We start from the raw sequence: 21291 nt of genomic DNA, 5'->3' as shown, positions 1-21291 counted from the left end.
AATCTCAGAAATAATTCAGCTGTAGAAATCTTTAGTAGCTGGTCGTTACGCTTAAAAAGGTGACTTTTTCACAAATTGCACACGTAAATATAAATCAACATCACGATTATCAGAAAACTGGACGCGTCAGACGCACGGAAACGATCATCCCACTTTAAAAATAAAATAAGATCATAATACATTGCTATTAAAAAAAAAAAAATGCATAAAACAACATGAGACAGCTTCTGCGCACAGTCGCTCGCTTAAAATAATGTCAAGTAGTGAAGAAAATAACGCAGTTTCCAGTTCCCGACTACAATTTTCCAGTGTTTTCCACAATAGCACAGCGATTTACGACAGGTCAAGTATAAAAGTTATCGGTAAGATAGCTGTACCTCCTGAAACCAAAGAGACGACTTCTTCCTTAACTTTACTAACGGATGCTGTGATAACGTTTCACACGAACTAAACAACAAACAAAACAGAGATCAATTACTAAATAAAACGGCATCATCTATTCATGCAGATTAAAACAAAATAGTGCTATCAAATGATTAAATCGCCATTAAATTGCATGCAAAATACGTTTTTGTTTACAAAATGTGCGCATACTAATATATATATATATATATATATATATATATATATATATATATATATATATATATATATATATATATATATATATATATATATATACATACATACATACATAAAAGAGTTTAATTGCAGAATTTGTTTTTTAACTTTAATGTTAACTTTTTTTTAAATTGTGTAAGTTAGCTGTATTTTTTGTTGTTGTTGTTATTTTTACTTTATATCAAACTAACCCAACTGCAGTTGGATTGAGATCAATTAGAATGTCAATAAAAAATTAAATAAATATATTTTTCCAAATAAATGCTTCATTTATATTATGCATGTGTACATTTAAAGAAAATGTGATGTTTACATAAATATTTATATATAATATATTGTAAATTACATTATTATTTGGGTGTGTATGTGTATATACACACACATACATACACACACACACATATTATATAAAAATATACATCGTACACATACATATATTATGTAAACAAAAACTTATTTTGGATGCAATTATTAATTTGACCGCACAAAAGAAAAATGTATACAACTCATTCATCAAATTATTCAGTAGCATAATTTACGTAAATGTTTTGATAGTGAAATCTGCTCGTTTGTGAGCGAGACCCAACTTATAAACTCTTTATCTTCACTGATATTCATCAGCGTTTGGTGCACGAGTCGTGTTTTTACAGGGCAGCTGATGACGACCCATGGGTCAGCAATTAAGAGACACGACCCCGTCAGGATGTGTTTAAGTGAGGTAGAGCCACAAGATACACACGACGACAAACACCTCGGCCAGATCCACGCGGTCTCCAGTTACTGATCACAAACACATCCACGTGATGAATGGGCCGCAGACGCTCGCTAGGAGTATTCTCTGGCGTGTGGTTTCACTACAGACCGAATGGAAAGCTGTTGTTTGGGGTTAAGGCACTAAGATGAACCCGAGGTACACAGAATCCCTGACATTCGCTCTGTTCTGCACGAGAAGCACCCAAGCTTCAAAACCGCCCTGTTGTCTCTCACACTTGTGTTTTTGGTCCAATTAGTAAAAAGAAAAAGACCCACGATGCAGTTCACACATGCAGCATATCTGACCAAGAAAAAAACTCATTTTCAAGCTAGCAGACGACTAAATCCACAAACAGAAGGCAATTGGAAACACAAGCAGAGAAGGTGAGAAGGCAAGCTCATTACGTCTGGTACAAGATGTCTAGCCTGCTTCGATAACACGATCTAAACATGACTGAACTATGAGCAGAGCAGTGATAATGGGACGGTTCCCTGGAGCCAGAGGCTTGGGCTGGAGATCTGGGTCAGACACAAGTGTTTTCTCTTAACTAAAAAACAAAAGTGCAGTTTTCCGCATTCATTTTGTTCTTAATATACAAAACATTACTCTTTAGTACTTAAACTTATGTGTGTACTCAACTGTGGGACACTATTTTGGGACACCATTTTTGCATACTATTTGTGCATTTAAAAATGTATTTAGTCACCGCTTGAGTGTACAAGTGTGAACTAAAAACAATTGTAAAATACAGAGATAGTACACTGCAAAAAAAAAAAACTATCTTGGTATTTATATCTAAATTTCTACAAATTCTTGAATCAAGATTATTTTACTGAACAAGTAAAATTATTTAAAAAATTTTATTATTTAAAAAATAATCTTGTTTAGCCTCTGAATTAAGATTATTTTTGCTTGTTTTTAGAAAACAAGACTTAATATCTCAAATCATTGTACTTGTACAGTAAATAAATCTTTTGCAGTGTGTTAGAAGTACATTTTAGTTTATGTTTCTGGTGTCCTAAAACAGACTCTTAGATGATCTTAAAGACGTACTAAAGAATCATTTTCAGTATATTAAGCACAAAATCAGAGTGCATTATTTTTCTTCACCTGGGAACATGAGGGGTTTAAACTGTACGGTCAGCATCTCGTCACATGCTGGAGTTGGTTTGCTAGAGCTTGAGGATCTCAGCGAGAGTCTGTGTTTCTGCTGAGGATGAGGACAGATGTGTTGGAGACAGATGCACTGAAAGGCTCTCAGACCGAGGCGTATGTGTTTCCCAGACTGCTGCAGTGGCGGATGGTGCTGGTTCCGCTCGAGCTGAGGATGTGTTCGCTCGAGGGTGAAGCGCTGAGCATGCTGGACTGAACCACGCTCAGCACCGCGCCGCTGCCGTCCTCCACCTGCATGACCTCGGGCTCCGCTTTCTCCCGCTTGGCCAGAGGCTCGTCACACTCCTCCATCTCCTCCATCTCCTCGTCCAGATCACTGTCCATCTCACTCACCTCGTCTACGGACATCAGAGAGAAGCAGAACGTCATTCACAAACCATTTCACTTCAACACTGCAAAAAACCATCCTCTTACTCAGTATTTTAGTCTTGTTTTCTAGTATAAATGTCTATAAACATTCTTGAAACAAGATTAATTTACTGTACAAGTACAATGATTTAAGATACATGACCCTGGAGCACAAAACCAGTCATAAGAGGGAATTTTGTCAAATTGAGATTTATGCATCATCTCTCCATTGATGTGTGGTTTGTTTGGAGGACAATATTAGAAAATCTGGAATCTGAGGGCGCAAAAAATCTAAATATTGAGAAAATCATCCTTAAAGTTGTTCAGATGAAGTTCTCAGCAATGCATATTACTAATCTAAAATGATGTTTTTATGTATTTATGGTAGGAGATTTAGAAAATATCTTCATGGAACATGATCTTTACTTTATCCTTTTTGGCATAAAAGAAAAATATATAATTTTGTGCTCCAGGGTCAAATATTAAGTCTTGTTATCTAAAAAAAAAAAAAAAAAAGTTAGTTTTTCCTTAAAACAAACAAAAATATCTGCCAATGGCATACGAAAAATAGTCTTAATTCAAAAGGCTAAACAAGATTATTTTTCTTGACCCACTGGCAGATAGTTTTGTTTGTTTTAAGCAAATTTTTGAAAATGTAGAATTTGTTTTTTTATTTTCATATATTAAATCATTTCACTTGTACAGTAAACACATCTTGATTCAAGAATGTTTAGATATTTATACTAGAAAACAAGACTAAAATACAATGTTTTTGCAGTATAAAGTGGGACTTTAAAGGGTTGGTTCACCCAAACATGAAGATTAAGTCGTGTTTTTGTTTTAAACTACAGAAGGAAAGGTTTAAATAATGTCACGTGTGCACTAGTGATATAATGGTGCGTGTGTTGAACATCAAGCTTCTGAAGGGATAGTTAACCCAGAAATGTAAATTATGTAATTAATTACTCACTCTCATGTTGTTTCAAACCCTTTATCTTCAGAACACAAATTAAGATATTTCTGATGAAATCCGAGAGCTCTCTGACCCTACATGAAAAGTCCCAGAAACGTTGTACGATCATCGTTAAAATAGTCTGTGTGTTATCAGTGTTCAGAAGAATTGTTGAACAACCTTGTTTTCTTTGCGCACAAAAAGTGTTCTCGTAGCTTCGTTAAATTACAGTTGAACCCCTGATGTCACTGGAACTGCTTAACCAATGTCCTCGCTACGTTTCTGCATAATCAATGAAAGAAGTTTTATTTTTGTGTAATCTATCCCTTTAAAAAGATGCAAAAGTATCATATAAAAAGTGTCAAAAGTGTCATATTTCAAAAGAGCGGTTGTCCGAAATGAAAGAAAGGCATAGTGTATTAAACAGCAAAAGAGTAATGACAAAGCAAGCTGATTTAATCTTAATTTTTGGGTGAACTATCCCTTTAAACAAAAAGAAAATTTAAGGCAATGTAGCTTGATTTTATTTATAAAGATAAAAAAGGACAACTTATTCTACGATGGACCACCACCATGGTCTGTATTAGTCAGAATGACTCAAATTTAGAGGGATTATTGGTGATGTGAGCCAGAAAGGAAAACGTAATGATGGAGGAACACAAGTAAGGTCTTGTCTCTCAGAGGAAAGCGTCCTCTACTGGTCTTAAGTGGCTGGGTTCATTAGTCCGGACTGTAATGATGTAACTCTGGGTGTAATGAGGTCTCAGCTTGCAGTCTGAGCTTACCTTTGTCGATGTTGGCAGGTGACATGTTATTCAGGTCCTGAAACTGCGATAGACGGAGCAGCACAAAGAAATGGTGATTAGAGAGAAAGCCTTGCTTCGTGGCTCTTTACGGCTCAAACTGAGCTACACACAGTCTTTACCTCTCCCATAACTCTGATGGGCGTCTCTCCTGTGGCCTGTGCGACGCGGTGCTCCACCAGATAGAACATGTACTCGTCGTACAGCAGCCGGATCAAGTGGAACGAGCCGAAACTCGCCGCGCTGCGGAGGGTCAGGTCTCTGATGACCATAGAGCTGTGAGAGCACAGTAAAACATGCAAAAGTACAGTTAACACTTTGATCGTAAGGGTGTAGGAGAGATTCTTGCTTCATTTGGTTGCCATTGTGTGGTTTCAATCTACACAAACTGAACCAAGTGTGAAATGTCTTGCCTGTAGAAGGACCACTTGAGCAGGAACTGGCGTGCAGCTTTGGGGAGGGATGGTTTATCCTCGTACGGCTTGAGTATTTGAGTGACCACGTTGTCCAGCCAAGCTGCCCACTGTTCCAAAGAGCTCTGCTGCTGGAGGGTGGCCTTGAAGTCCTGCTCGAGGCGTTGAACTACGCCCTCTTCACACTGGCACACCCACGAGGCCTGCTCCTGTACGCCATCAACAACCATCACAACATCACTGCGATGCGTCGGCTAATCGACATTGTAAGGCTGGAATAGGCTACACGAACTTAGCATAGATTCAAAAGTCAGATAGTTGCCAAAAGTCAAAGCCAGTCTGCAGATTTTGGGTAGGTCACAGTTGATAGATTTCACTGAATATTTGCATAGTGCATGACGGGCAGAGACTAATTTGATAAATGATGTGAAGGCCAAGTATAATAACCCTAGTGAAAAATAAATTTAATACATTTTGTGCCAAGCACACTTCAAATGCATGCACTTAATATAAATACCCTCAAATTGTACTTAATAATAATAATAATAATAATCTTGTCTAGTTAAACTTAGCTAAATTTGGAACAACTTATTTTTTAACGCGCTTTAATTGTTTGTAAATAGTGAAGCTAAAGATAAACTGAAGTATTTTGGATGTTGCTAATATGAAACCTTTGCAAGGACATTTTATCTTGCTTTTGAAGTTTTAGTTTTAATGTCACAAATAAATGAAGATTGTATGATCTTTGAATAATATCGGTTTGAATAATATCGGTTTAATATCGGTAACATTTTATGCTTGATATTAAGAAAATTTTAGTTTATATTTTCATTTCATAGTCATCAGTATCACAGGAGCATTTGTAGCAATAGACAACAATACATTGAATGAGTCAAAATTATACATTTTTCTTTAATGACAAAAATCATGAGGATATTAAGTAAAGATCATGTTCATGAAGATATTTAGTAAATCTCCTACTGTAAATATATCAAAACGTAATGTTTGATTAGTAATATACATTGCTAAGAACTTCATCTGAACAACTTTAAAGATGATTTTCTCAATATTTCGATTTTTTTGCTCCCTCAGATTCCAGATTTTCTAATAGTTGTATCTCAGACAAATATTGTCCTCCGAACAAACCACACATCACTGGAGAGATCATTTATTCAGCTTCAGATGATGCATACATCTCATTTTTGCAAAATTGACCCTAATGACTGGTTTTGTAGTTCGTGGTCACATATGTTAATAGATACTAACTACAGTATGAAATTAATGTATTACTTATTTACTAGGTAATCAATACTTGGGATTTACCATTCACAAAGTCGGCAAGTGTTTGGTACCTAGTGTTTTACAGGTGTTGTGTATTCCAGCCTTTACAAAAGAGTGCATGTTCAAAACTATAGAACAAAATGCTGGCTTTCTCTGTCAAGATGCCACGAAGTGCAAAACTTACCTGAACATTGGCAAAGTCGACCCGGTTGAGGTCGCTGAGCATCTGGTTGATCTGGGAGGTGTTCTGCAGCACTGCACGGGCCGCCTGCGCCAGATGATTCAGAGACGTGTATCTGCGCAGCGTCTGAGCGAAGGCACTAACAGCAGAAACCTGCGCAATAGAGGAAGGACTTCTTAAAGTTGGGATTTCTACAGCAGACAAAGGCTTTCATTATCAGCTGGAAAGCCTCTACAGTCTTACCTTGGTCTGGATCATCCTCTGAGGGATGCTGCTCATGGCGTTGGTGAGCCAGCCCTCAAGGCTTTTGGCAAAATTACGGATGGCTTGAGTCAAGGCACCTGTCGAACACAGATGGAGATTTAGATTTACACTGAATAAAGGACAGACAAGAAAAATAAGATTTTTTTTTTTCCCAGAAGTCTCTTCTGATCAACAAGCCTGCATTTATTTGATCCAAAATACAGCACAAACAGTAAAACTGTGAAATATTTGCACTATTTAAAATATCGGTTTTCTATGTGAATACATTTTAAAATATATTAAATTCCCCTGTTATAGTGTATAATGTTACAAATGCTTTTTATTTCAGATAAATGCCAATCTTTGAATCTTTCTATTCATCAAAGAATCCTGAAAAAAAATGTACTCAACTGTGTTCAACACTGATAATAATCTTCATGTTTCTTGAGCAGTAAATAATCATATTATTCTGATTTCTGAAGATCATGTGACACTGAAGACTGGAGGAATGATGCTGAAAATACAGCGGAGCATCACAGAAATACATTACACTTTAACACAGATTCACACAGAAAACAGCTGTTTTAAATAGTAAAAATATTTCCCAATATTACCACTTTTGCTGTATATTGGATCAAATAAATGCAAGCTTGTTAAGCAGAAGAGACTTCTTTTTCTCCTTCAAACTCACGTATCAGGACTCAATATAAGGACGGCCTGAAGGCAAAGGTGAGCGTAAAAGATGCTCAGGATTGTTGTCGGAGCTGTGGAGCGTTGTGTGAGAAGTTGTTTTCTGTGAAAGAAAACTAATAAACCTAATGCCGTCAAAGAAAATAAGTTGTGCTCACTGCTCCTGACTAAATATCCTTTTAAACATCAATAATGATTCATCTATATTTTATTTATACATTGAAGCCTATGCAGTTACTTAGCAGTATTTATTACATTTCTGTACCTGAAATATCTTTTAGACTGAGCTGAAAACCCTGAAAAGCTGTGTTTTTTTTAAGTTTATTGAAGCATAAATATTTAATGTTATATTTTTTTTCCTCTCTATTCCCCCCAGAAAAACTGTGTTGTGTACTTACATATTTCTGCTAAATAAATTGTTAGCTGGTAAACAATTATTTAAAAAAATAGTTTTTTAGTAGTAATACGATCATTTACATTGAGTAATATTTTTGTCACAGTTTCTTCAAGTTAAACCAAACTTTTATTTTGACAGGATGCTGTGAAGGCCTTTAGGTCATGTTCATGTACGTTATTTTATTTGGTTGCATTTGTGAGTTAATAAAAATTTAGAAAGTTGTTTAAAATAGGTATATAATATCACAATATCGATAAATCGATTGATATACAGTATCAAATCTTATCGTAGAGTATTTTGAGTTATCTGCAAATGTATTGCTGGGTATGAGAATCGATGTCGCATTGTATTAAGACGAACCCTCCGATTTACACCCTAGTTTCTGAACTGAACAGAACACTGGAAGAAAAGAGTTTCATGCTAATCCACATTTGGCCTCTTGAGGCTATGACTGTGAAGAGAGACTCACTAGGAATGGGTCTCAGAACATCAGGGATGAGGATCTCCACGAGGGCCTGGTACATCAGATGATCACAGGTGTTCATCCACTTTAGCACTGCCTCGTTTCCACAGAGCAGAATCAGTCCGGTCCGCGGCAGGCGGCCCTCGATTTCACTCAGACCACTTAATCAAAAATAATTCGATTTTAACATTACGCTTAATAATTAATAATTAATAATCAATAATTCATGCATTCAAACATTATTTTGATCCTCCACTTTAGATATTCTACTAACAGTGAGTAACTTTGCAACTACATGTCAACTAGCAGTCATTAGAGTACTACTAGACTGTCTGCTTAATATCTGCTAACACTTTATTCTGATAGATCCAAAACATGCAACATACTGACTGTGAGAATCTGTCAACTTATTTTACTAACCATAAACCTAACAGTCTACTCTGCAGACGAGCATGAATCAGTCGACGTGTAGCCGCAGATGATCGCCAATCATAGTTGCAAAGTTACTTGTAGTTAGTAGAATGTCAAAAGTGGAATATAACAATACAGTGTAACCAATATTGCTTGTTTAATCTAATAAACTTGATGAAACAGAGGTAGGTAACAGGAGTAACACACCTGTTTTCAGTGATGGTGACGCCCTCTACAGAGCTGGATGGAGAATAGCGCCAGAAAGTCTGCCACAAGTTCTCGATTAGATTGAACTGAAGGTTCACCACTACGTCCAAAATGGCCTGTGTGTGAAAATGGTAACAACATCTTTAAACTTGAATTAAATTATCTGAGAATAGGCCTTTATCACACTTCCACGGTCGAAGAGTGGACTTTTCAAATAATAGTAGGGATGTAATGATTCACTCAACTCACGATTCGATTTACAATTTTGATTTCACGATTCAATTCAATTCAATTTTTTTTTTTAACAAAATGAGTTTAAGACAAATTATAAATTAAATGTGTCCATTTTTATTTCTTGGACAAAATGCTGCACTTTTCTTTCTGAAACTGAAATATAACACTATAATAATAATAATAATAATAATAATAATAATATATACTAATATACCACTTGCATATTATTGCTCTTTTGTTGGTTTTGATTGCTTCGATTGTCTTCATTTGTAAGTCGTTTTGGATAAAGGTGTAAGTAACAAAAATAAATTTAATAAAAACAAACCCCAAATCAAATAAGTAACAAGAAAATAAAAATATCTTCATATAAACAAAATAAGAGCATTGTCTATGCTCATTCCATTTAAAATTAGATGCAACCATTGCATTTTAATCATGATCCAAACAAAGATGCTTGTATAATTTCGAAATCTGAATTTAAAACAGAATGGTTTGACTTCAGTTTTGTGAAACTATCCATAAATATCTGCATGAAACCGAAACAGCAGACAAAGACGATGAACGAGACGCAGATTCACTCCCTGCCAGCAGGTGGAGCTTAAAGCGTCTCCTGTAAACAAAGCAGTGCTGCACTTATGCATTATACAAAGGCAAGATAAAAAGAAAAAATACCATCTTAACTTTTCTAAAGACAGTAAGTTCCCCTCAGACACGCATTCATATAAACTCATGCCACTAACTGAATTGCCATTTGTTTAGCATCTCAACCGATTTTAATCGTCACATTTTAGATTTGATTTTGGAATTTCCTTAAAGCTACTTATCGAAGCCGGATATGACGACACGCAGACTGTGATAAAGGTCTATTTGAGCGTGACGACTGACCTCGCAGTGCTCTCTGTACAGCGTCTGAAGGGCTTTGACGTCCTCTGGTCCGACGCCTTCCACAGGCTCTCCGAGGTCAAGTTCAGTGAACTCTGGCAGAGCTATGGACCCGTCTAATGGGGCACAAGGGGAAATTCAGAAAAGCTCTTCTACAACACGAATGTGCGCTAACAGTCTCCTGTGATTTTTGCGTAATGTTTACCGAGGAACTGCTGATGATGCTGGCTTTGAGCGATGAAGGTCTGCTCCGCAGCGCTGGGTGTGTGGCCCCCGCTGGAGAAGCTCTCCCCCGAAACACCGTCAATCTTCGGTACCGGCTTGAATCTAGAGAAGAGACAACAACAGATGAGCCCTGTTCCAAAACAAAACCAGCTCCCTTTAGAGCTCAAATGGATAGCAACAAACTTTACACAGGCGCTACATGTACATTTATAGGGCCCTATGAAATCAATTTAATTCTTTTTTTCCAAATTCCATTTTATAAAAAAAAAAAAAAAAATGTGGATTATGTTTTTGCCCCCATTTAAATTTTTCTAGATTCTGTATTAATGGTTAAATAAAAAAACTATCCTAACTGAAATAATGAAACATACGATATTAAAGACAAAATTAAGACCCTAGGAAATGTTTTATTTTCTCAAATTGTTTTCTGACCAAATTTGTGTTTTCCATTTATTTTCCGGATTCATTTTTAATGGTTTCTTTAATTACTAATAATCAAAAGCATCACTATTTAATTTGTTATACTTTTTTTTTTTTTACACCCCATAATCAAATTCTGTGCCATTCACGTTATATAGTAAATTGCATTTTTATGATTGGTTCTCACGATTCAATCCACATTTGTGCATGCATTTAAGGTATACATTTGATCAGTACATGCATTTCCTGTAAACTGAACCTTGACCTTGGTGTTGCTAGCGTCATGCTCTTCTGTTGGGAATACTACTAGCACACGGGATACTCTTGAGAAGAGCGCTACCGATCTCTTTCCTGTGGTTTGACAGTCTACAGTACCTCTGCTTCTGCTGGACGGGCTGCTGTCTCAATGCCATGTACTGCATGTCCTCCTGCAACCGGTTCAGAGGAGAGTCCGGCTTCACACGGATCCCGTAATAGTGATACTTAGAGTTCCCTCTGAAATCAAGGCCAGAAATGAGACTGCTGTGAATAAATGCAGGCTTTCTGTTCAGTGCACATTACCAACCAAATGATTCGATTACATTTGGAAAATAAAAGCGATTTAAGTGTGTGAAAAATAAAGTTTTCAGTGCGATAACCTCCTCTTGCTGGGTTTGTATCAAGAGACGATGATCTTAAAAGAGTTAAGAGCATTTATTTAAAATATAAATCTTTTCTAACAATATAAACTAGAGTTCAAAAGTTTGTCGTCAGTAAAATTTCATTCATTTTTTGAAAGAAATTTAAAAAATTATTCAGCGTGGATGTGTTAAATTGATAAGAAGTGATAGCAAAGATTTATATTGTTAGAAAAGATTCTTTTTAACTTTTTATTCATCAAAGAAAAAATATTTGATTTGATAATTCTAATAATAAATCAGTACATAGAATGATTTCTGAAGATCATGTGACACTTTATACTGGAGTCATGATGATGGAAAATCAGCTTTGCATCACAGAAATAAATTATATTTTAAATGATATTAAAATAGAAACCATTATTTTATATTGTAAAAACATTTACTGTATTTTTGATTAAATAAATGCAGCCTTGATGAGCGTTACTTGTGTGTGATATCCGTTAGCTGATTTTACCGGGTGCCCAAGCGGCGTGTGCGCAGCCCCATGAAGATGGAGCGGATGAGCTTCCCGAAGGACGCAGCGTTGACGGGATCCAGCTTCTGCTCCTGACAGTGGCGCAGGTAGTGACTGTAGAGCGTGGAGCGCGGCAGACTCACGCCCTCCGCCGTCTCGTAATTATCCAGGAGCCATTGCAGCTGTGAAGAATTCATCAGATAAAGTGCACATTTCTTTACATAAATTAGCATCTTGTGTTCTATGGAAGAAAGGAAGGAAGGAAGTCACAGATTTGGAATGAAAATGGGTCTGGACGAGTAAAACAGTTAATATTACAAATACTGAAACCATACACACAGAAGAACGATACAAGTAAACGTTGCCATTTAAAAAGTCCACACTGAAAATCTGGAAATAAACATTTACTTCATTTAAAATGTATGGAATGCAATGTTCTGAATTTATAATACGACTCTTTTGAATGGCACAGTGTAGGAAAGAGAGAAAGCGAGAGAAAGCGAAGTGCAAAGAAAGCGAAGCGGTGCATGTTCACAACTTACATGACTGTTGAGCAGCGAACTTCTCTGACTGGACAAACCTTCAGACTTTTGGAGCGTCTCAATCGCCATTTCAATCTGATAGACCAAAGAGCAAAAGAATAAAGGAGAACAAAAACAAAAAAGGGGGGAAAGTAAATCAAATGAAGGCTGTAGCGACAGAGAGCTGAGCAGCAGAAACAGACCCGACTGAAGCATCCCAGCCACCAAACACACTTCAGCCCTGCACCGCACATATAATCATAATCATCCAGCTTCGGTTAGCTTTCATTCACTAAAGGATGCTTGTGTTTTCAGCTCTTATAGACGTCTCTCATAAAAAACAGTCTAAAATGATTAGCACTTAAAGGGTTAGTTCTCCCAAAATAGAAAATCAGCCCATGATTTACTCACCCTCTAGTATACATGACTTTCTTCTTCCAGATGAATTCAATCAGTTATATTAAAAATTGTCTACTGTGAGAGAAAAGTATTTGTAATGTTTTAATTTTATGATTTTATTTTACAAAAGCACACTGATTTGCAACATGAGGCATGTTTTATTATGGATGGATGCGCTTTATTTGACTACTTCTGGACTGTTGAACAAAAAAACTAAACATTCACTAAAACTATAAGGCTTGGAGGAGCAAGACAGTTTTTATGCAACTCTGATTGGATTCGTATGAAAGAAGAAAGTCATATACACATAGGATGCCTTGAGGGTGAGTAAATCATGGGCTTAATAGAAAAATGATTAAAATATGTCTTTAATCGTTCCAAGCACATACGTGACCCTGGAGCACAGAACCAGTCGAGTCGATTTGGTGAAATTGAGATTTACACTAATCATCTCTCCAGTGATGTGTGGTTTGTGAGGAGGACAATATCTGTCTGAGATACAACTATTAGAAAATCTGGAATCTGAGGGAGACAAAAAAATCTAAATATTGAGAAAATCATCTTTAAAGTTGTTCAGATGAAGTTCTTAGCAATGCATATTACTAATCAAACATGAAGTTTTGATACATTTACGGTAGGAGATTTACTAAATATCTTCATGAACATGATCTTTACTTAATATCCTCATGATTTTTGGCATAAAAGAGAAATGTATAATTGTGACTCATGCAGTGTATTGTTGTGTATTACTGATGACTGCTTCTGTGCTGCAGGGTCACGTATCAGAGTAAGTTCAGTCGTGTGCGTCTGTGATTGGAGCTCACCGTGGCGGGGGAGGCTCTAGTGGTCTGAGCCGTGCTGTGAGGGGCGGAGCCATCCATGGAGTTTCCTCCAATCAGATACGCTCCTGAGCTGCTGATGATCTGTCCTCCTGACAGCCCCATGGCCAGAGCACCGTTCCCGTTGTTGGTCAAACTGTGAGAGCTCACCTGAGCCGAGCTGCCCTGCGTGTCGAAGTAGTTCCCGCCGCTGTTCTGGTTGTACAGCTGCGGTTCTGAGTATGAATACGTCCGTCTGCCGATGAAACAAGAGCGATTCAGACAGAGTTCGGTTTCTTTAATTGACTCGAGAAACATAATAAGTCTCGTCTCGATGCGTTCGCATCCTTTCAGCTTCAGGTGAGAGTGCTGTTTCCATGGATACACAAATCACCAAAGCATAACTATTTTATAGAGAACATTGCTTCTGATTGCCTTTCTGATATGTGCTCTCTCCATTCGGCTGATGACATTTTATTTATAATAGCCAATTTAAAAGATCTTAGCCTCTTGCTGAGTGCATTTCTAAATATGAGCGATCTGAATGTTACTCAGAGAGAGAGAGAGAGAGAGAGACAGAGAGATAGACAGAGAGAGAGAGAGCAGACAGATTCTTCTGTAAAAAGCAGACGATCCCAAATTATTACCAAATCTTAGAAATAGACACTTTGACAAGATGCTAAATCGAGAATCGGTCAAATGTTTGAGAAAAAACAAATATTGCACTTTTCCCCATATCGCCCATGTTTTATTTGTATGAGAGACTAATTCTGCATTTTACTGGTGCACTTAGGCACTTCTCAGCATTTGTGCTAATGACAAAGCCATGGCTCTGACATCCATTGCAGAGATCATGCATGTATGTATTGCTCATGAACACACTCACATGGTCCCGTTGGTGTAACCGGGGTTGTTTTCCTCCTGAACGTACTGCACCTGTGTTTGATACACATGCTGGACCTGTTGAACAGTCTGCGCCTGAAACACACCACACACTTACTCCCAGAGTCACTCACGTCTCCATAAAGACGGAGAATATATAAACACGTGGTTTCAGATGATAGTGAAGCAAACAGCAGTATATTATAGTTATAATTCTTTCATTAAGATGCAAACAGAAAGAGACTGATGCAATGCTACATTTCTCCAAATCTGATGAAGAAACAAACTGGTCCTGATCTTGGAAGGCCTGAGGGGTGAGCACATTCTCAGCAGTTTCGGCTGAGTTATAATAGTTTGTTAGACTGCTGTGGGCTGCCTCACCTGTTGCTGGACCTGAGACGCCACCTGCTGGACACTGACCGCAGACGGCACAGGCACGCTGGTCTGGAGCGGCACGCTGGACGTGGAGTCAGCGCCGGCCTCGGGGGTCTGCATGGCGCCTTGGACACACAGAATCAACATCATTCACATAATAATTCCTGATTAACTCTTTCTCTAACAAACACAGAAGTGTCCGTGTTCTCACTGTTATACACTAGGGGGCGCAGTTACACATCTCCTGAATGAGTCACTGATCACAAACACAGACCAGGAAGACGCAGAAACGAGCATCTCGTATGAAAACTAATGCGATCCTCAACACTAACAGTGTATAATGAGAACAGTCTGATGCTAGCGAGTGAAGTGTGGATCCAGAAAGTGTTAAAGGAGTTAACTACTGCAGCTTTACTCTGATTATATTACTGAATATGATCCTGATGTACAGTTTTTAGAAAAATTTGTTTTTCTCAGCTTTTTGCTCAAAATGTTGCTTTTTTTATGAAACCTGCCTACATTCAAGTGTTAATGATAATTAAAAAAAACAATGCTTGAAGCTGGAATAATATTTTTATTTTGATGTATTGCATGTTCAGATATTCATACAACAAAATATTCTGGAGGCCATGAGATTTTAGTGAAAATCAGCTAAAATGCTGATGAGGAAAGAGTTAACTTGCCCTAAAAATCACGAAGAAACAAGTTGTTGCAGCAGAAGGCACTGTATTTAATAATCATTGTATACAATAAATCACGAGCTTCAGAGCCAGCAGACGAAACACGGTCGTGTTATCTAATTTTCGGAGTCTGTTATTTGTGAATGTGAACACAGTTCTGGGAGTTAATTCTAACGAACCACTTTTATGAGACTTTGCTCAAGCATTTTAGAATAACAAAAATGGCATTTCAGATTCTGAGCAATGAGATCGGTCCAATGGTTGGTCCCTGAGGAAATACACACAGTGCTGATTTGGACGGGATCTGTGTGTTCTGGGCAGGTCATCTGCCCGTACCCAAAGCAATAAATGTAGTTAATATTTAACCACCTCGACAGGTTTCTCTATACTCACGCTTTAAGCCGATGAGATTTCAAAAGCAACAGCTGACGTTCCTCTTGAATGCAGTATTGCTGAAATCATTAATGTAAGAAACTATGTATAATTGCATTGGTTGTTCTTGCTCCCGTGCATGCGAGCATTAATGCGGCAGGTAAACAAGCCGTGTTTGAGCAGCGGCGCTCGACCGTACACGCAGCCCAAGGCTTCTCAGCTGTAAAAGTTTCCATGATCAGGTCTCTGCAGGTTAATTACCCTACAGCCGAGCTTCTCTCCCCAGAGACTCCCTCCTCCTCCTCTTCCTCTGCTCCTCATTTACCTGAAGGGTGCAGGTGCTGTTGTGTTCACTTCACCTCCCCCCCAGCCCTAAACGTCTGATTACCCAGCATTCCTGACTCACACATAATCACGGCCATTTCCAATGCACACGCCAACTAGAACACGCTTAAACTATTCAGAGATAGCACTTCTCACATTTGATGCCAGTTTGGATTACCATATGGGGTTATATGACGTTGCTAAAAATAACATTATTTTATGTATTTGGTGTAATATGTTTATGCAGTTTAAGGTTAAAAAGACTAGTTTCTAGTTTTCAGTTACTTGTTTTTTACTTCCTGGTGGCATTAAGTGATCTACACAGCATCAGATTCACAGAAATATGGTAAATGCAAAAGGATACATTGCAACTATCCATTTGTGCACGTAGTGAAATAAACTAACGAAGCACATCTATAAAAGTATTTCAGTTACAGCTTTGAATTCTGCCCAGTCAAACTCTACATTATTTCAGCACACATGCATCTGTTACTCGTACGCTTGACAGATCCAGACACAGATGTTTCCCTCATCCTAATCCTAATTTATATCTACTTTTGTTTATTGATGAATCATTCTGGCACTTGATGTCCAGTGTAAAAGTGTGGATGTTGAAGCAGGGCTCTGTCTGAAGTGACCCCACCTGCTCCCCGTCTGTGTATAATCATGCACCTGTCTGCTCCCTCCTCCACCCCCCAGCTTCACCTTCAGCTCCCTGTGGGACACTTAAACACACAGCTCTGCTGAGCTTCTGCACACTCAAAAGCTGAAGGGGTAACAAAGGCCCAAGAGGAGGGCGACACTAGCGGTCTCTACCCCCACGGCCCACGGAGCGAGGGGTCAAACCTGCTTTTGGGATGCCATACATAGATATATATATCAGGCAGGACAATCTGAGTTTGAGTCTCATGCATGCACAAAGGTTACAACAGAGGGCCATGCAACAATGCATTGACCAAAAAGTGGAAGAAGGTTCTTGAGATTATTAAAGATTATGAAAGTGGTCGTTTTAAAAACGGTTCACCTAAAGGGCAACCAAAAATGGTTCTTTATTGCAAACCCCTCTTTCAGAAACCTTTATTTTTAAGAGTGTATCTACTGCGCCAATTGAGCTTGAAGCGAAAATATTCAGAACGCAGAAACGATCATTAAAACAAAGACTTCTGAAGTGATTACAGTTGCTGATGTATATTTAGCAATGCCAGGGGTGGTTAAGATAAAAAAAAAAAAACACTAAAATAAAGCAAATAAAAAGAGAGAGACTTGATTAATCTTAACTATTTTTCTTTTCCCGAGCAGCATCCGCCCACGCGCTCGTGAGCTATGAACCTCAAAGCGTTTAGCTAGAACTGAAATGGATATGAATTATTTACTCAATCAGTATCTCTTAAAGAGATTGGGAAGGGAACGGGATACTGCGGACAGGTGGCACGGCTTCGCTGATAACTAGCGCTTTCTGACATCCCTCCGTCCCCTCGGTTTGACCATTAACAGACTGACAGGAGGAAGACAACGACAGAAGATAAACCTAAAAACACCGGACCTGAGAGAAACACCTGGAATAACAAGATCACCTTAGCTAGCTGGATTGCTTTTGTTTGCTTTCAGAGAAAACACTTAATCCATTAAGCACAACACATTTCCTTTGACTAAATTCACTATTAATTTCCAGAATATCAAAAGTTGCATTTCTATCAGTGAAGCAGGCTGTAGTGATATCCCATGATGCCTCTCTCCACTGAGCACATGTCAGGTCTTCTTCATGACACACACCTGTTCCTCGGTCTATAATGAAGACAACAGGGGAAGCGAGACGCTCTTCATCTCACAGAGGACCCTGATGCAACTCCAGGAAACCCTCGGCGGTTTGTTTAGTCGATGTGACTCGAACCTGCTGCGGTCTGGAGTATGTGAGGATCGCCCGCAAACTGCATATAATGCAATAAAAATGCATGCGTGTGTATTTATATACAAATACATAAATAAACACAACACACACATATGTAAATAATATTGGGATTATTTTGGATGCGATTAATCGCTTGGCAGCACTAGAAAACTGATGATGATGATGCATTATTATACTTGAGCCTTTCATAGAAAAATAAAGGATTATAAATACAGAAAATTCTGACAACATTCAACAGCAGGACACATCTTCAATCCCATGACCTTCCCTGCATTTCTTCCTTTAATGCAACCCAACCAGCTACAGAATATAATGTCAAAATGCCATGTTTGATTCGACAAGTGATGTCAATACTAATGTTACTATGAGCTTATAATGGATTCTACACAGCTAACTTAGGCTGAGATGTCCACTACTCTTTGACATTTGGCTATTAATGAGCTCTAGATATCCAGCACACAAGTTTTAGTGTATGGATGCCCAACTATGTGCGCCCTATGTAGGGAGCACACTAGGTTTTGAGACGCGGCCACAGAGGCTGAGGGCCAATAGCTTAGCAAGAGTAACTCCTGCTTTATAACAATAGAAGACAGACACATTATCTTCATATGCGCATTATACCCCACAAAACGCATCTTAAAACCATTCAGGAACATTCATCAGCCGAAACCAACAGCTCAAACAACTCGGAGAAGAGAAAACTCACTCGGTTTCATCACAAATGAGCGTCAGAATGAAGCTGGGGATAACGCCTCACAAAAACGAGACACATATATACAGGTTTATTACAACCAAATCGTTTTCAGCAAATAGAAACGTGAAAATTATCACACAAACGGTGTGTTTTCGAACACGAACGCAAACTGTGATGAAGAATCGCTTCACGATGCTAACATTAGCCGCTTAGCAACACCTGCTTCGTGAGGAGAAGATGATGCTGCGCTTCAACAAAACACCGATTTCATCGCGTTTTCTGCGTCAAAGTCTCGCAAACGCGTGTCGTTGTCGTCGTATTTACTCGTAAACAGCATTCAAACCGCGACAGATGTCGTTTTTATATTCGGGTTTAACAAAGAGACGCGATTGAGATGAGAAACATCTGTAGAGAAGGATGAGGAAGATCGACGGCGATGAAACCGTCACAAGATCTTCAGATTCGACTCCAATCATCAGAAATAACACACCTGAGCATCCAGCAGCGATTAAAGCGGGAACTTACTGATGAGCGAGCGGGTACTGTGGAAGTGTTCACCTGGACTGGTGTGAAGATGAGGATGAGGAAGGTGACGGTTAGGATGTTGTTATTGTTGGTGGGTTACAGTCGCCAGGACTACGGTGACTATGGCGCTGCAGCTCAGGGCAACGGTTGCTATAAACCTCAGCGCGCAACCGTGTGCTGTTCACACACAGAATGCTAATACACCAATAGGAGGCGCTTGACGCCGTGTGGGCGGGGCTTTCTGAAGCAAGTGTGGTTGAGATGAATGAAAGGACTAATTTGCGCATGCGCACGTCACACTGTCCAACTACAGGTGCTGGTCATATAAATAGAATACCATCAAAATACAATCAAGTTGATTTAACCATTTCCATTCAAAAAGTGAAACTTGTATATTATATTCATTCATTACACACAGACTTATATATTTCAAATGTTTATTTCCTTTAATTTTGATGATTATAACTGACAACTAAGGAAAAGCCCAAATTCAGTATCTCAGAAAATTTGAATATTGTAAAAAGGTTCAGTTTTGAAGACACCTGGTGTCACGCTCTAATCAGCTAATTAACTTAATACACCTGCAAAGCCTTTAAATGTTCTCTCAGTCTAGTTCTGCAGGATACACAATCATGGGGAAGACTGCTGACCTGACACTTATCCAAAAGACGACCATTGTCACCTTGCACAAGGAGGACAAGACCCAAAAGGTCATTGCAAAAGAGGCTGGCTGTTCACAGAGCTCTGTGTCCAAGCACATTAATAGAGAGGCAAAGGGAAGGAAAAGATGTGGTAGAAAAAAAGTGTACAAGCAACAGAGATAACTGCACCCTGGAGAGGATTGTGAAACAAAACCCATTCAGAAATGTGGGGGAGATTCACAAAGAGTGGACTGCAGCTGGAGTCAGTGCTTCAAGAACCACTACACACAGACGTCTGCAAGACATGGGTTTCAGCTTCACATTCCTTGTGTCAAGCCTCTCTTGAACAACAGACAGCGTCAGAAGCGTCTCGCTTCAGAAAGGACTGGACTGCTGCTGAGTGCTCCACAGTTATGTTCTCTGATGAATTTAGTTAATTTAGCATTTCCTCTGGATATCAGTGTCCCAGAGTCTGGAGGAAGAGAGGAGAGGAAACACAATCCACGTTGCTTGAGTCCAGTGTAAAGTTTCCACAGTCAGTGATGGTTTGGGGTGCCATGTCATCTGCTGGTGTTGGTCCACTGTGTTTTCTGAGGTCAAAGGTCAACACAGCCGTATACCAGGAAGTTTAAGAGCACTTCCTGCTTCCTGCTGCTGACCAACTTTGTGGAGATGCAGATTTCATTTTACAACAGGACTTGGCACCTGCACACAGTTTCAAAGCTACCAGTACCTGGTTTAAGGAGCATGGTGTCCCTGTTCTTAATTGACCAGCAAACTCACCTGACCTTAACCCATCTATAGAAAAGCTATGGGGTATTGTGAAGAGGAAGATGCAATATGCCAGACGCAAGAATGCAGAAGAGCTGAAGGCCACTATCAGAGACACCTGGTCTCTCATAACACCTGAGCAGCGCCACAGACTGATCCTTTCTTTGTATTGGTCTTAAGTAATATTCAAATTTTCTGAGATACTGATTTGGGATTTTCCTCACTTGTCAGTTATAATCATCAAAATTAAAAGAAATAAACATTTGAAATATATCAGTATGTCTGTAATGAATTAATACTGTATAATTACTATTTTGCATTAGTGTAAGGGGTAGGTTTAGACGTTAATAAAACACAATCTAATATTTATTGATGGCTTCCGGTTTTAGCTGTGTTGCTTCTAGCCACAGCCCAATTGAAAAAGCAATAAATGGCATAAATGTGATATTTTGGTAGTTAGTCAAACATTTTATCCAAAACTACACAAAATACACTACTGCTGTCATTTGATCAGCAACTAAAAGGTTTTCACAAACTAGATGAGGGTA

General features: G+C 38.5%; 1 protein-coding gene across 4 annotated transcripts; it reads right to left on the bottom strand.

Moving 5' to 3' along the window:
* Nucleotides 1-694: 694 nt before the first annotated feature.
* LOC127966845 (transcription factor RFX3-like) lies at nucleotides 695-19507 on the bottom strand. 4 transcript variants are annotated; one of them, XM_052568152.1, is made up of 17 exons: nucleotides 19332-19506; nucleotides 14834-14952; nucleotides 14457-14548; nucleotides 13577-13826; nucleotides 12375-12449; nucleotides 11833-12014; nucleotides 11074-11193; nucleotides 10259-10380; nucleotides 10057-10169; nucleotides 8938-9053; nucleotides 8326-8480; nucleotides 6770-6867; nucleotides 6530-6679; nucleotides 5065-5273; nucleotides 4774-4927; nucleotides 4634-4676; nucleotides 695-2886 (listed from the first exon to the last, which is right to left on the bottom strand). In XM_052568152.1, exons 2-17 carry the CDS (start codon nucleotides 14945-14947, stop codon nucleotides 2633-2635), a joined length of 2247 nt encoding a protein of 748 aa, XP_052424112.1. In that variant the 5' UTR covers nucleotides 14948-14952; nucleotides 19332-19506; the 3' UTR covers nucleotides 695-2632. The 4 variants fall into 4 exon arrangements, with proteins under 4 accessions (XP_052424112.1, XP_052424114.1, XP_052424115.1 ...); XM_052568154.1 differs by having other exon boundaries at nucleotides 19365-19498; XM_052568155.1 differs by lacking the exon at nucleotides 19332-19506 and adding an exon at nucleotides 15901-17407.
* Nucleotides 19508-21291: the final 1784 nt, after the last annotated feature.

Source organism: Carassius gibelio, chromosome B10, assembly GCF_023724105.1.
Source record: "Carassius gibelio isolate Cgi1373 ecotype wild population from Czech Republic chromosome B10, carGib1.2-hapl.c, whole genome shotgun sequence".
Taxonomy (NCBI): domain Eukaryota; kingdom Metazoa; phylum Chordata; class Actinopteri; order Cypriniformes; family Cyprinidae; genus Carassius; species Carassius gibelio.
The sequence above is the reverse complement of the archived record's forward strand: the minus strand, read 5'-3'. Positions and strand labels throughout refer to the sequence as shown.

What these genes read in the sequence shown, in the direction of transcription:
- LOC127966845 (XM_052568152.1), bottom strand. Translation starts at nt 14,947, where the DNA reads ATGCAGACCCCCGAGGCCGGCGCTGACTCCACGTCCAGCGTGCCGCTC. An exon ending in CTAGAGCCTCCCCCGCCACG is followed by an intron (nt 12,450 to 13,576) that starts GTGAGCTCCAAT and finishes TTGGTCTATCAG; the next exon opens with ATTGAAATGGCGATTGAGAC. An exon ending in TCGACTTTGCCAATGTTCAG is followed by an intron (nt 5,274 to 6,529) that starts GTAAGTTTTGCA and finishes GATGGCGTACAG; the next exon opens with GAGCAGGCCTCGTGGGTGTG.